Source organism: Puma concolor, chromosome C2 (assembly GCF_028749965.1).
Source record: "Puma concolor isolate L17-30 chromosome C2, mPumCon1.1.hap2, whole genome shotgun sequence".
Lineage (NCBI taxonomy): Eukaryota > Metazoa > Chordata > Mammalia > Carnivora > Felidae > Puma > Puma concolor.
This window is the reverse complement of record NC_141675.1, coordinates 6,478,150-6,493,118: the sequence shown is the minus strand read 5'-3', so window position 1 is coordinate 6,493,118 and position 14,969 is coordinate 6,478,150. Positions and strand designations below refer to the sequence as shown.

The following is a 14,969-nucleotide window of genomic DNA, read 5'->3' as shown; positions in this document are numbered from 1 at the left end:
TTATGAGTTTGAGCCCTGTGTCAGGCTCTGTGCTGACAGCTCAGAGCTTGGAGCCTGCTTTGGATTCTGTGTCTCCCTCTCTCTGTGTCCCTCCCCTGCTTGACTCTGTCTCTCTCTCTCTCAAAAATAAATAAACATTTAAAAAAGAGAGAGAGAGAGAAAGGAGAAATTTCACATGCAGACCTCTCCCCAACAGGGCCTAGTTTGTCTTGCTCACTGTGATAGCACGTGTCACAGCAGGGAAGCTAACACCTGGCACCTGACAGAAGAGGAGGGCTTGCCTGCCCCTCCTCTCTCACAAGCCTCCACTCTCATGACTGCCATGACTGACCGCATTGAAGCCATCCCAGGCTTAAGCTGCAGCTAAAAATGTCACCTGTTTGGAGGCTCCCTAACCCTTCACCCCTAAGTACCATCTGCTGTCCACAGAGCACTTCTTACCATTTCTGGCTACAGATTCAAGGTCCCTCCTTTGCTGAGCCTGAGCTCTGCGAGGCCAGGGACTGGGTCTCCACAAGAGCCCTGGTGCCTAGCACACACCTGCATACCCGAAGCACTCAATAAATGCTCACCAAGTAAATGAGTGCAGGCCTGGAGAAGAGGAAAGGCTGCCATAGGCGGACAAGAAAAGTGAGGACTTTCTAGGCAATTTAAGAAGCAGAATCAGATTGACAGGGAAACTCAGGACCACCATGAGTGAGGGAGGGTCCAGTGAAGACATGTGGCCCAGTTTCCAACCAGATGCTGGGATATCCCAGCTCAGAGCTGCAGGGGAACGGGGAATGGGATGAGTGGTGGGGAGGCCAATCAAAAGACACTGGTCCCCTCTCCACTCATCCAGAGACTGGCTATGTGTGAGGTTCATCCCGGATGCAGCTGGGGAAAATAGACATGAAGTGGCTGATACACCTCAGGGTGAGGGCTGGTATGCTAGGACTTAGCTCAGGCTCTGGTTTTGGAGGGTAGAGTGGGGCAGTACCCCAGGTGACCTCTGGCAACAAAATAGGCAAAGAAAAGGAAAAATAAGAAAGAAATGAAGTAGGCAGCTCCTTTCCTGCTTCAGCAGCAGAAGGAGAAGGAAGTAGGCCCCAGGCTTCTCATGGGCAACGCTAAATGCTGAAAGATTATGGAACAGTATTTTCAAGATGCTAAGGAGAAGTATTTTGAAGCTGGGGTCCTTTGCCTAGCCAAGGTAGCATTCTTTTGGAGAGGGAAAAAAAGTCCATGCTGGGCATGTAAGGCTTCCAAAATGATCACCTACTGAATTTCTTCTTAAACTTATCTAGGTTGTATATTCCAACAAAACTATCAAAGAAGAGAAAAAGAAGAAAGAAATTACTGGGAATTAAAAGAGAGAGAAAGAGAAGTTCATAGGGAGGTGCAAATAAAAGCCAACATGAAAAGAAGTTTAATTAATAAAATAACCTGGAAATAAACTGCCCAGTGATCTTGACACAGGAGGTGGTATGATGTGGGCTGAGGTGGGCAGGGTGGAGAGGAAAGGGAGAAAGGAGTAAGCAGTTAATTATTAAGAGAAGGATCTAGTCCCTGATTAATTCTCGATTAATTTCTCGACAGAAAAACCTAAGTTTAAATAGGTGTGTTAAAAAGTTCAGAGTAAATGCCTGAAGAATGGAACCGCTAGAGGGAAGAGAGCCCTTGAGGTAAATGGGCAGCTGGAAGAGCAGTCCGAGCAGGCAGAGGACAGGACAAACTGACTAAATGGGGCCACTGTGGGCATGGGCTGCTCCCACAAGAACCCGCCTAGATGAGGGAGATTCTTTCATTATCCCGAGTTTCAGAGAGGCCGCCATCGCATAGATGGGCCCCTGTGGAGCTGTCCAGGGTACTGGACTGCTTGGCTCTAAAACTTCATCTTTGTCTCCACTTCCTGCATTTGCTGAAAACAATGGCTCTGGACTTCATCCACCTCTCCTGCCCACCAGCCATCTAGGCCCCTGCCCATGCGCCCTCAAGCACGTCCTGTGTCCCTTCCCAATGTCCCTGTGCTGAACCTGACTGTGACCAAGCCTCGTTCAGTTAGGAACCTACTTTTCTTTCCCTACTTTTTAAGAACGGAATAAAGGAACAAAAGGTTTGGGTTGGTTCTCACCTGCTAGGAGGGAGAAAAATGAAACTAAAGCCCAAGACTCTAATGTCCTTAAGACTGGGATTGCCCATCACCCCTTTCTATCCTCCTCAGCCCAGCCAGTGCCCCAATTCTTCCAGAAGCCTCTGTTCCCCATCCATCGACTTACCATGGAAAGCTCGGTACGCAGAGCCCACACAGGCAGAGTTGGCAGTGTCTATGACATACACTGGGGCGCCAAACACATCCGCAAGTACCTGGAAATGAAAGAGGTTCTTACTGTTGTAAGTTGTTCCTCAGAGGGAATATGAACACCTTGGTATGCATTTTTCCTTTTTTCCTCCCTTCCTTCCTCCCTTCCTTCCTTCCTTCCTTCCTTCCTTCCTTCCTTCCTTCCTTCCTTCTTTCTTTTTTAATTTTTGACAGAGAGAAAGAGAGAAAGAAAGAGAGAGAGAGAGGGATGGAACATGAACAGGAGAGGGGCAGAAGACACAGAATCACAAGTAGGCTCCAGGTTCTGAGCTGTCAGCACAGGGCCCAAGGCAGGGCTCAAACTCACAAACCACAAGATCATGACCTTGGCCAAACTCAGATGCTTAACCAAAGGAATCACGCAGGCGCCACCCCCCTTTTAAAGTTTATTTACTTGAGAGTGAGCACAAGCGAGGGAGGGGCAGAGAGAGGGAGATCCAAAATCCAAAGCCACCCAGGCACCCCACTGACATGCATTTTCTAGGCTCTCTTTCCTCATGTGTCTTCTGATGCCTTCCAGTCCACCTCTACTGCCTTAAAGAAGTATAGTTGGCCATACCACCCTGGTAATAATAGAGTCAGGATGACCTGGGGGGACATCTCTAGTGGAGGGCCACAGCTCTCCAGGTTGTCCCTGCACTATTTAACCATTTTATCAAAGACAAGAAGGAAGATTTAGGAAGTATGCTTAGCCAATGGCCAAGGTGGAGATGGCTGGGTATCAGACTAATATCAACAAGACCAAACAAACCCAAACTAACAAAGGCATGTTTTATAGGGAAAAGGGTAAAATTTCCCATTTAGGTCCCCAAAATAAATTTTATAAATTTAAAATGGAGGACCTATACTAAGAGAAGTTCACGTGGAAAAGACTTGGGAGTCTTAGTTGACCAAAGATGATATAGTGAATGCCACTGATGCCCCATCTGAATCCTGTTACTGGACTGGTGTGCATCCTTCCCCCAGATGCTGTGAGTATCAGCTGCTAATGACTCACAGCTGCCCCTCCTCAAAGGAATTGTTCTCAGCTGAACAGAGGCTGCCCCTCATAGGAGGGTTGTTCTCACCTCTTTCCAGGGTAGCCACTTGGCCCCTTACCCAAGGTGGAACCATGTCTGCCATACAGATCATGTTTCAGATCTTTCCTATGGGATAGAGCTAAAGCCAAAACCAGATTCTTGCTTATCTTTTCCACCTGCCCTACCTGCACCCCTCACTCTCTTTCTTCTGGGAGCACCTTCTCAACAACCCACTTAGAATTCCCATTTCAGGCTCTTCTTCAAGAGAACCTTACCTAAGACAGGTATATTACAATAGTTGATACAGCCTCAGGCTATATCAAAAAATGCTCAATGTCCCAGTAAGATACTGGCAGCCTTATGATGTGATAGCCTGATGGTCAGACATCTGCAAGAGTGGGAAGAGGAAGTCCTTACTAGACAGTGTCTGGGTCTTAGAAATAACTGACATGGAAGAGGCCCTTCTGTTTAGCCTGCTAGCAGCACATACCTGTAATATGTCTCTGTTGTGAGATGCCCCTCCAGTGGCCAAAATCTTTGTCTTGGGCACTGCAAGGAAAAAGAAAAACCTGAATGGATGCAACAATCTCCCCAAGGCAAAAAATACTGTTTTCCAGAGTTCTTTAGCCAAGAAGGGCTTGTGTTCGGCCAATGCCTCTTGTTCATCACACAGGACTCAAGGAGAGATCCAAAGCTGGCTCTGTCCATGCAGGCTTGTCACAACCAAACTTTTTTTCCCTTAATTTTTAGAGAGAGAGAGAGAGAGAGAGAGAGAGAGAGAGAGATAGCGGGGGAGAGGGGCAGAGGGGGAGCTCAGCATGGAGCCCAACTTGGGGCTCAATCCCATGACCCAGGGATCATGACAGGAGCCAAAATCAAGAGTCAGACGCTCAACTGACTGAGCCACCCAGGTGCCCCGCAGGTTTGTCAGAAGTAATTTGCTTGTCAGGCTGCTGTCCCACTGACCTCTGTCTTCATTTTTTTTATCATTAAAGAACAGAATCTCTCAACAAACCAGGAAGAGAAGGGAACATACTTAAATTAATAAAAGCCATATATCCAACATTTACAACATCACTCTTAAGAAACCAGAAGTATTTTCTTTAAGACTGCTGTGCCTCTCAGACCCCCAAAAATGGATTCCAAATGACCCCTGCCTCCAGATATTTTTACTGTCATGTCATTCCCTCTCACATTCAATAAGAATGACTCATGTGGCCAGTGGGATATTGTGTAAAATGTGGAGTATGAGTTCCAAGTCTAGGTCATGAAGGACACTGAGGCTTCTATTATAGATTACTCTCTTGGATCCCTCACTTTGGGTGCTACCAATTGCCACGTCATGAAGACACTCAAGAAGTCCCCTGGAGATGTCTACAGGGTGAGGAACTGCAGCTTCCTGTCAATAACAATGTGAGCTGGTCACCTGGGAAGGAAATCCTACCCAGTCAAGCCTTCAGATGATTACTTCAGATGACTACTGCAGTCGAGCCTTCAGATGACTGAGCCCCAGATGACATACTGACTTCAACCTTATAAGAGACCTCAGCCAGAACTACTAAGTTATGCTAATCCCAAATTCTTGATCCACAAAAACCATGCAAGATAATAAATGCTCATTGTTTTTTGGAGCTGCTAAGTCTTTTAAAAAATATTTTCTTTAATGTTTATTTATTTTTGACAGAGAGAGAGAGCGAGTGAGCAGGGGAGGGGTAGAGAGGGAAATAGAGGATCCGAAGCAGGCTCTGAGCTGACAGCAGAGAGCCTGATGTGGGGCTTGAACTCACAAACTATGAGATCATGACCTGAGCCAAAGTCAGATGCTCAACTGACTGAGCCACCCAAGCGCCCCTAAGTTTCTAAGTCTTGAGGTAATTTGTTACACAGCAATAGATAACTAATAGTAGGAACAAAACAAAGACTCATACTATCCAGTACACTGTTACATAGTACTAGTGATGTTAGCCATACCTATAAAACAAATAAATACATCAATAAATATTTAAGGATTGAAAAAACAGAAGAAAACTACCATTATTTACAGACAATATACTATATAATTGGAAGAATTTTAAATAAGCAAACTAATTAAAGTTTAATAAGGCTGCCATATACAATAATCAACTTACAATAATCAATGGAATTTTTAGCAATAATCAATTAGTAAATGTGATAGAAAATAAATTACCATTCACATTGGCAACCAGAAATGTAATCTAGTGAGGATATACTTTAGCAAAAAATTCAAAAGTCTCTATGAGGAAAGAAATTGAAACTGTTATTAAAGTACAAAAAGGAGGGGTGCCTGGGGGGCTCAGTGGGTTAAGCCTCCAACTTCAGCTCAGGTCATGATCCCACAGTTTGTGAGTTCGAGCCTGATGTCGGGCTGTGCTGACACCTGGGAGCCTGGAGCATGCTTCGGATTCTGCATCTCCCTCTCTCTGCCCCGCCCCTGCTCATGCTCTTTCTCTCTCTCAAAAATTAATAAACATTAAAAAAATCATAAAGTACAAAAGGGAATATCTAAGTAAATTAAAAGATATTCCATGGTCTTGGATGGGTTTGAATTAATATCATAGAAGTGTTATTTTTTTTTGCAAATTAATCTATAAATTCATTGCAACCTAAATAAAAATTCCAATTGGACTTTTCTTAATTTTTGTTATTTATTTTTGAGAGAGACAGACAAAACACGAGCAGGGGAGGGGCAGAGAGAAAGGGAGACACAGAACCTGAAGCAGGCTCTAGGCTCTGAGCTGTCAGCACAGACATCAGGCCCAAACCTACGAACTGTGAGATCATGACCTGAGCTGAAGTTGGTTGCTTAACCAACTGAGCCACCCAGGCACCCCTTATTTTCTGTTTTTATAAAAAAGATTTTTCTCTACTATATTTTTTACTTATTTGTAAATTTTTAAATTCTATTTTTACCTTCATCATTTCATTTTATTCTATTTTATTGTATTTTTTTTAATTTTCAAAAGCTTTCTCCCCCCCACCTTTTTTTCCTTTTCTTATCTTTCCCTTTTTTCTCTAATCTATCAAGCTTTTGACAACCAGACCAAAACACACCTAGGATCTAGCATCCTTTATTAGTTTTTTAATGTTTTTTTAATTTTTAATTTTTTTTCTTTATTAATTCCTTTTTTTCCTTCAAAATGATGAAACAGAGGAATTAACCCCAAAAGAAAAAACAGGACAAAATGACAGCCAGGGACTTAACACAGATACAAGCAAGAGGCCTGAACCAGAATTTAGAATCACAATAATAAGAATAGTAGCTGGGGTTGAAAAAAGCATAGAGTCCCTTTCTGGGGAGATAAAAGGAGTAAACTCTAGTCAGGATGAAATTAAAAATGCTGTAACTAAGATGAAATCTCAAATCGATGCCATGGCGGCAAGGATGGATGAAGCAGAGCAATGAATCAGCAATATAGACGACAAACTTATGAAGAATAATGAAGCAGAAAAAAAGAGGGAAAGTGAGGCAAAAGAGCACGATATAAGAATTAGTGAACTCAGTGACTCATTAAAAAGGAATAACATCTGACTCATAGGGGTTCCAGAAGATGAAGAAAGAGAAAAAGGGGTAGAAGGTTTATGTGAGCAAACCATAGTAGAAAACTTTCCAATCTGGGGAAACACAGGCATCAAAATCCAGGAAGCACAGAGAACTCCCATTAGATTCAACAAAATTCAACCATCAACAAGGCATATCATAGTCTAACTCACAAAATACTTAGGCAAGGAAAGAATCATGAAAGCAGAAAGAGAAAAAAGTCCTTAATCTACAAGGGAAGACAGATCAGGTCTGCAGCAGACCTATCCACAGCAACTTGGCAGACCAGAAAGGAGTGGCAGGATATATTCAATGTGCTGAATCAGAAAAATATGGAACCAAGAATTCTTTTTAAAATGATTTTTTTAACGTTTATTCATTTTTGAGAGATGGAGAGAGACAGAGCATGAGGAGGGATGGGAGGGATGGAACCCAGAGATGGGAGGTCAGAGAGAGAGGGAGACACAGAATCCAAATCAGGCTCCAGGCTCTGCACTGTCAGCACAGAGCCCAATGCAAGGCTCGAACCCACAGACAATGAGATCACGACCTGAGCTGAAGTTGGACACTCAACCAACTGAGCCACCCAGGTGCCCCTGCAACCAAGAATTCTTTATACAGCAAGGCTGTCATTCAAAATAGAAGGAGAGATAAAAAGTCTCCCAGACAAACAAGAGTTTGTGACCATTAAAACAGCCCTGCAAGAAATTTTAAGGGGGACTCTCTTGAGGGGAGAAAAGATGAAAAAAAAAAAAAAAAAAAAAGACCAAAAGCAACAAAGGCTAGAAAGGACCAGAGAACACCACCAGAAACTCCAGCTCTACAGGCAACATAATGGTAATAAATTCATATCTTTCAGTACTCACTCTAAATTTCAGTGGACTAAGCACTCTAATCAGAAGACATAGGGTAACGGAATGGTTAAGAAAACAAGATCCATCTATATGTTATTTACAAGAGACCCATTTTAGACCTAAAGACACCTTCAGATTGAAAGTAAGGGAATGGAGAACCATATATCATGCTAATGGTCACCAAAAGAAAGCCAGAGTAGCCATACTTATATCAGACAACCTAGATTTTAAAGTAAAGCCTGTAACAAAAGATGAAGAAGGGCATTATATCATAATTAAGGGGTTTATCCACCAAGAAGATCTAACAATTGTAAACAAAGATGTTCCAAATATGGGAGTACCCAAATATATAAATCAATTAATCACAAACCTACAGAAACTCATTGATAATAATACCATAATAGTAGGGGACTTTAACACTCCACTTACAACAATGGACAGATCACCTAAACAGAAAGTCAACAAGGAAACAATGGCTTTGAATGACACACTGGACCAGATGGACTTAACAGATATATTCAGAACATTTCATCCTATAGCAGCAGAATACACATTCTTCTTGAGTGCACAAGGAACATTCTCCAGAACAGATCACATACTGGCACACAAATCAACCCTCAAAAAGATCAAGATCATATCGTGCATATTTTCAGACCACAATACTATGAAACTCAAAATCAACCACAAGAAAAAACTTGTTAAGACAACAAATACTTGGAGACTAAAGAACATCCTACTAAAGAATGAATGGGTTAACCAGGAAGTTAAAGAAGAAATTAAAAAGTAATGGAAGCCAATGAAAATGATAACACCACAACCCAAAACCTCTGGGATGCAGCAAAGGCGGTCATAAGAGGAAAGTATATAGCAATCCAGACCTTCCTAAAGAAGGAAGAAAGGTCTCAGATGCACAACCTAACCACACACCTGAAAGAGCTGGAAAAAGAACAGCAAATAAAACCCAAAACTAGCAGAAGACAGTAAATAATAAGGATTAGAGCAGAAATCAATGCTATCGAAACCCAAAAAACAGTAGAACAGAACAATGAAACCAGTTTCAAAGAACCATGTTTAAAAGAATTAACAAGATTGATAAACCCCTAGCCAGTTTGATCAAAAAGAAAAGAAAAAAAAAAGGACCCAAATAAATAAAATCATGAATGAAAGAGGAGAGATCACAACCAACACTGCAGAGATACAAACAATAATAACAGAATATTATGAGCATTATACGCCAATAAAATGGGCAATCTGGAAGAAATGGACAAATTCCTGGAAACATATAAACTACCAAAACTGAAACAAGAAGAAATAGAAAATTTGAAGACCCATAACCAGGAAAGAAATTGAATTAGTAATCAAAAACCTCCCAAAAAAACAAGAGTCCAGGGACAGATGGCTTTCCAGGGGAATTCTACCAAACATTAAAGAAGAGTTAACACCTATTCTTTTGAAGCTGTTCCAAAAAATAGAAATGGAAGGAAAACTCCCAAACTCATTCTATGAAGCCAGCATTACCTTTTTTCCAAAACCAAAAACCCCACTAAAAAGGAGAACTACAGACCAACTTCCCTGATGAACATGGATGCAAAAATCCTCAACAAGATACTAGCCAACCAGATCTAAAAATACATTAAAAGAATTATTCACCACGATCAAGTGGGATTTATTCCTGGGCTGCAGGGGTGGTTCAATACCTGCAAATCAATCATCGTGATACATCACACTAATAAAAGAAAGCGTAAGAACCACATGATCCTCTCGATAGATGCAGAAAAAGCATTTGACAAAATACAGCATCCTTTCTTGATAAAAACCCTCAAGACAGTAAGGATAGAAGGATCATACTTCAAGATCTTAAAAGCCATATGAAAGACCTACCACGAATATCATCCTCAATGGGGACAAACTGAGAGCTTCCCATCTAAGGTCAGGAAAATGACAGGGATGTCCACTCTCGCCACTGTTATTCAACATAGTACTTAAGTCCTAGCCTCAGCGATCAGACAACACAAAGTAATAAAAGGCATCCAAATCGGCAAGAAGGAAGTCAAACTTTCACTCTTTGCAGATGACATGATACTCTATATGGAAAACCCAAAAGATTCCACCTTTTGTAGCACCCAAAGCAATCTACATATTCAATGCAATCCCTATCAAAATAACACCAGCATTCTTCACAGGGCTAGAACAAACAATCCTAAAATTTGTATGGAACCATTAAAGACCCTGAATAGCCAAAGCAATCCTGAAAAAGAAAATTAAAGCTGGAGGCATCACAATCCCAGACTTCAAGCTGTATTACAAAGCTGTACTCATCAAGACAGTATGGTACTGGCACCAAAACAGACACTCAGATCAACAGAACAGAGAACCTAAAAATGGACCCACAAACATATGGCCAACTAATCTTTGACAAAGCAGGAAAGAACATCCAATGGAATAAAGACAGTCTCTTCAGCAAATGGTGCTGGGAAAACTGGGCAGAGGCATGCAGAAGAATGAACCTGGGCCACTTTCTTACACCATATCCAAAAATAAATTCAAAATGGATGAAAGACCTAAATGTAAGACAGGAAGCCATCAAAATCCTCAAGGAGAAAGAAGGAAAAACCTCTTTGACCTTGGCCGCAGCAACTTCTTACTCAACACATCTCCGGAGGCAAGGGAAACAAAAGCAAAAATGAACTATTGGGACCTCATCAAAATAAAAAGCTTCTGCACAACGAAGGAAACAATCAGCAAAACTGAAAGGCAACCGATGGTATGGGAGAAAATATTTGCAAACAACATAGCAGATAAAGGGTTAGCATCCAAAATCTATAAAGAACTTATCAAACTCAACACCCAAAAAACAAATAATCCAGGGAAGAAATGGGCAAAAGACATGAATAGACACTTCTCCAAGGAAGACATCCAGATGGCCAACTGACACATGAAAAAATGCTCAACCTCACTCATCATCAGGGAAATACAAATCAAAACCACAATGAGATACCACCTCATACCTGTCAGAATGGCTAACATTAACAACTCAGGCAACAACAGACATTGGCAAGAATGCAGAGAAAGAAGATCTCTTTTGCATGGCTGGTAGTAATGCAAACTGGTGCAGCCACTCTGGAAAATAGTGTGGAAAATAGCGGAAAAAACTTAAAAATAGAACTACCTTATGACCCAGCAACTGCACAACTAGGTATTTCTCCAAGGGATACAGGTATGCTGTTTCAAAGGGGTACATGCACCTTAGTGTTTATAGCAGCGCTACTGACTATAGCCAAAATATGGAAAGAGCCCAAACATCCATAGATGGATGAATGGATAGAGAGGATGTGGTATATATACAATGGAGTATTACTTAGCAATCTAAAAGAATGAAATCTTATCATTTACAACTATGTGGATGGAACTAGAGAGTATTATGCTAAGAGAAATTCGTCAGAGAAAGACAGATATTACATGATTTCACTGATATGAGGAATTTAAGATACAGATGAACATAAGGGAAGGAAGCAAAAATAATATAAAAACAAGGAGGGGGTCAAAACATAAGAGACTCTTAAATATAGAGAACAAACAGGGTTGCTGGAAGGGTTGTGGGAGGGGGATGGGCTAAATGGGTGATGGGCATTAAGGAGGTCACTTATTAAGGGATGAGCACTGGGTGTTATACATAGGGTATGAATCACTGGAATCTACTCCTGAAATCATTATTGCACTATACGCTAACTTGGATGTAAATTTAAAAAAACAAATAAATAAAATGAGGCCACTAGGTTGGGCTCTAATCCAACATGGCTACTGTCCTTATGAGAAGGACACACAGAGGGAAAACCATGTGAAGTCACAGGCATCTTATAAGCCGAGGAGAGAGACCTCAGGAAAACCAACCCCGCTGACACCTTGACCTCAGATTTTTAGCCTCCAGGATTCTGAGAAAATAAATATTTTGTCCAGTCTGTGTTATGCAGCTCTGGACAACTAATACAACTACAAAACCGCAATACATAATAGTTTGTCCCAAGAACAGACCAATAAGCCAATGGAGTGGAAAAGAGGGTGTGGAGAGAGACCCATGTAGAAAGGTTTCTTTTTTTTTTTTTTTTTTTTTGCTGTTTATTTATTTATTTTGAGCGAGTTAGAGAGTACTGGGGAGAGAGGGGCAGAGAAAGAGGGAGAGAGAATCTTAAGAAGGCTCCATGCTCAGTGCCGAGCCCGATGTGGGGCTTAATCCCACGGCTGTGAGATCATGACCTGAGTCGGTATAAGAGTCAGACGTGTAACTGACTGAGCCACGCAGCTGCCCTGAAAGACTCATGTATATATAAAAACCTGATAAATGATAAAGAGGGCACTACAGATAATACAGGAAAAGAGAACTGAGTCACCATATGAAAAAAAATTAAGCCAGAACCCAATTTACACCATTCATAAAGGTGAACTCCAGAGGGATCAGAGTCCTAAACGTGGAAGTTACACTAACAGTACAAAATGTAAAAAAACCACTTCTGTGGCAATGGTAAAACGTCTTAAACAATATCTCAAAAGCATAAAATTTAAGATGAAAAATTGGTGGGTTTCATTTAATCAAAATTTTGTTCAGTTGCCGACACTATAAATAAGGTTAACAGACAAATGACAGGAGATGTTTGCAACACAGAAAGCAGACAAGGATCTAAATGTTTGAAGCATCCGACTTCGGCTCAGGTCACGATCTCACAGTTCATGGGTTCGAGCCCTGTGTTGGGCTCTGAGCTGACAGCTCAGAGCCTGGAGCCTGCTTTGGATTTCGTGTCTTCCTCTCTCTGCCTTCCCCTGCTCATGCTCATGCTCTGTCTCGCAAAATAAATAAATTGTTAAAAAAATTAATGAAAAGAAAAGAATAAGAAGGGAAATACAATACGGGGAAAATGATGAAGGATATAACCAGCCAATTCACAGAGAGAAAAACCAAAGTTACAAAAGCTGTTCAAACTCGCTATTAAGGAAGAAAAACACAAATTAAACCAACACTGGGATACTAGTTTCCATCCATCAGATTACGAAAGATTCAAAGGTGCTTAATGCTAAGTGTTGGTGGGGATGCACTGAGGGTAGACCAATGATTTCAGAAATGTGAGACTCAGCCTCTCTGTCTACCCACTTCCAATGAGCAGCAGCAGCACCTGACCTCAAGTTAAAGACCTGCCCTCCAGAGGTGGTACCTGCAGAGGGTGCCTGGAGGGCCTGAGGAAAAGCTGAACTTGAGTAACACTGAGCTGCCAGGGCAGACGTGAAAAGGGACAGACATGCACCCATCAGAGAAATACCCTACATTCACCTTCTAAGCAGAATAAAAAATCCTGCTGATTGCGGCATGTGGAGAGCCTTTGTAGAGAGGACTCCAGCTTCTAAGCTTGTACCATGCTTAGAAGATTCAACTTAAATCTGCCTGTGGTCAGGGAGCCTGGGTGGCTCAGTCGGTTAAGTGTCAGACTCTTGGTTTCTGCTCAGGTCACGATCCCGTGGTTTTGTGAGTTCGAGCCCTGCATCGAGCTCTGCACTGACTGTGGAGTCTGCTTGGGATTCTCTCTCTCCCTCTCTCTCTCTGCCCCTCCCCGATTCGCACTGTCTCTGTCTCTCTCAAAATAAATAAATAAAAACTTAAAAAAAATCTGGTGTCTGTTGCCACCCCATCTACTGTCACAGCCTCTCTAGGCTGCCCTCCTGCTGGGGTAGGTGGGGTGTGGGTGGGGGGCACGGGGTTAAGAAGGGATCTTGCACTTGAACAGGAACCCAGGCTTGCTGTCGAGACTGAGACCCAATTACTCATTCAGTACTGTGAACCCACAGCCAAGACAGTTGAGAAAAGTATCCTTTTAGTTATTAATTCTACAAATATTTAGGGAGAGCCCAGTTACCACCGGGGAGTGGTTTAAGAGGTGGGAACAGGTGGTCTAACAAGACAGAGGAGACCCTTCCTCTCCGGGGGCTCACATTCTAGTTGAGGAAGGACAGACCATAAACAGGTAGATAAATTAGAAAATAGAGCATGATAGTGACAAGTTCTGTGGTGAAACAAAGCAAAGCGAAATTAGGGCCAGAGGGCCAACAGCTGGTCCAGTACAGGGTCTCTCAACCTCGGCACAGGTGGCCTTCGGACTGGATAATTCTTTGCTGTGGAGGGCTGGCATGTGCACTGTGGAATGGGCGGTGGCACCCCGGCCTCTGCCCACGAGAGCAGCACTCCCCGTCTGCGACACCAAAAAGGTCTCCAGATATTGTCAAATACCCTCTGGGGGGCAAAACTGCCTCTGCTGAAAACCACCAGTCAATACGAATTCTAGTGAAAAGAACAGAGAAAATGAAGGGAAAGAAATCATCAGAGAAATAATGTGATAAATTTCCTCAAGCTAGAAAATGTCAGATATAGTCTAATGAAATGAGTGCTCACCACAATGAAGGAAGAAGGCTGAGACCTAAACTTTAACTGAGAGATTTCAAAACCCTAAGAAAAGATTCTAGAAGATTCTGCAGAGACAAAAATACCATTCAGATGGGCCTCTCACTGGCAACACTGAAAGTCAGAAAAGGACAAAACATTGTTTCGTTTTAAAGTTTATTTATTTTGAGACAGGGGCACTTGGGTGGCTCAGTCAGTTAAGTATTATTTAAGTGTGAAAGCAAAATTAAAGTATTTTATTACAGTCTGAGAGCACCCCCCACACTCCCACATCTACATGAAAGAAGGGTCAAGGATGTCCTGAAGCAAAGAGGAAATACAAATACAAAACCACTTAGATGTGTGATCTAATAGCGGTAATCAAAGAAAGCAACCAAGTGTATAATTTAAGTAATTATTGATGCATAATGCACACTGAACAGTAACATTTCTGGAACTGGAAAATGGGAGGTAAAGACAGGAGAGTAGAGAGGGAACATAATGTCTTTCAGTGGAGACCATCATCACCGAGTAGAACATAAATTCTAAACGCTGATCAAAAGCAATAAATGTGAGTATCTGTTTTGAGAAATTTTTTAAACGTTTGTTAATTTTTCAGAGAGAAAGAGAGCACGTGTGCAAGCGCACACGATGGGGAGAGAGAGACGGAGACAGAGGACCTGAAGTGGGCCCTGCGCTGACAGCAGCATGCCCCGTGCAGGGCTGGAACTCACAAACTGTGTCATCATGGTCTGAGCTTAGCCGACTGACCCAC

General features: G+C 42.1%; 1 protein-coding gene across 3 annotated transcripts in view; it reads right to left on the bottom strand.

Annotated features, from left to right (window-relative positions):
* The window catches only part of XYLB (xylulokinase), a 58,346-nt gene that overhangs the window by 7,778 nt on the left and 35,599 nt on the right, over positions 1-14,969 (bottom strand). For all 3 annotated transcript variants that reach the window (XM_086720463.1, XM_025913670.2, XM_086720464.1), the window contains 2 exons: positions 3,851-3,909; positions 2,259-2,346 (listed from right to left, as the gene is read on the bottom strand). In XM_086720463.1, the coding sequence (XP_086576589.1) occupies positions 2,259-2,346; positions 3,851-3,909 (147 nt within the window). The remainder of the gene's footprint in view (positions 1-2,258; positions 2,347-3,850; positions 3,910-14,969) is intronic.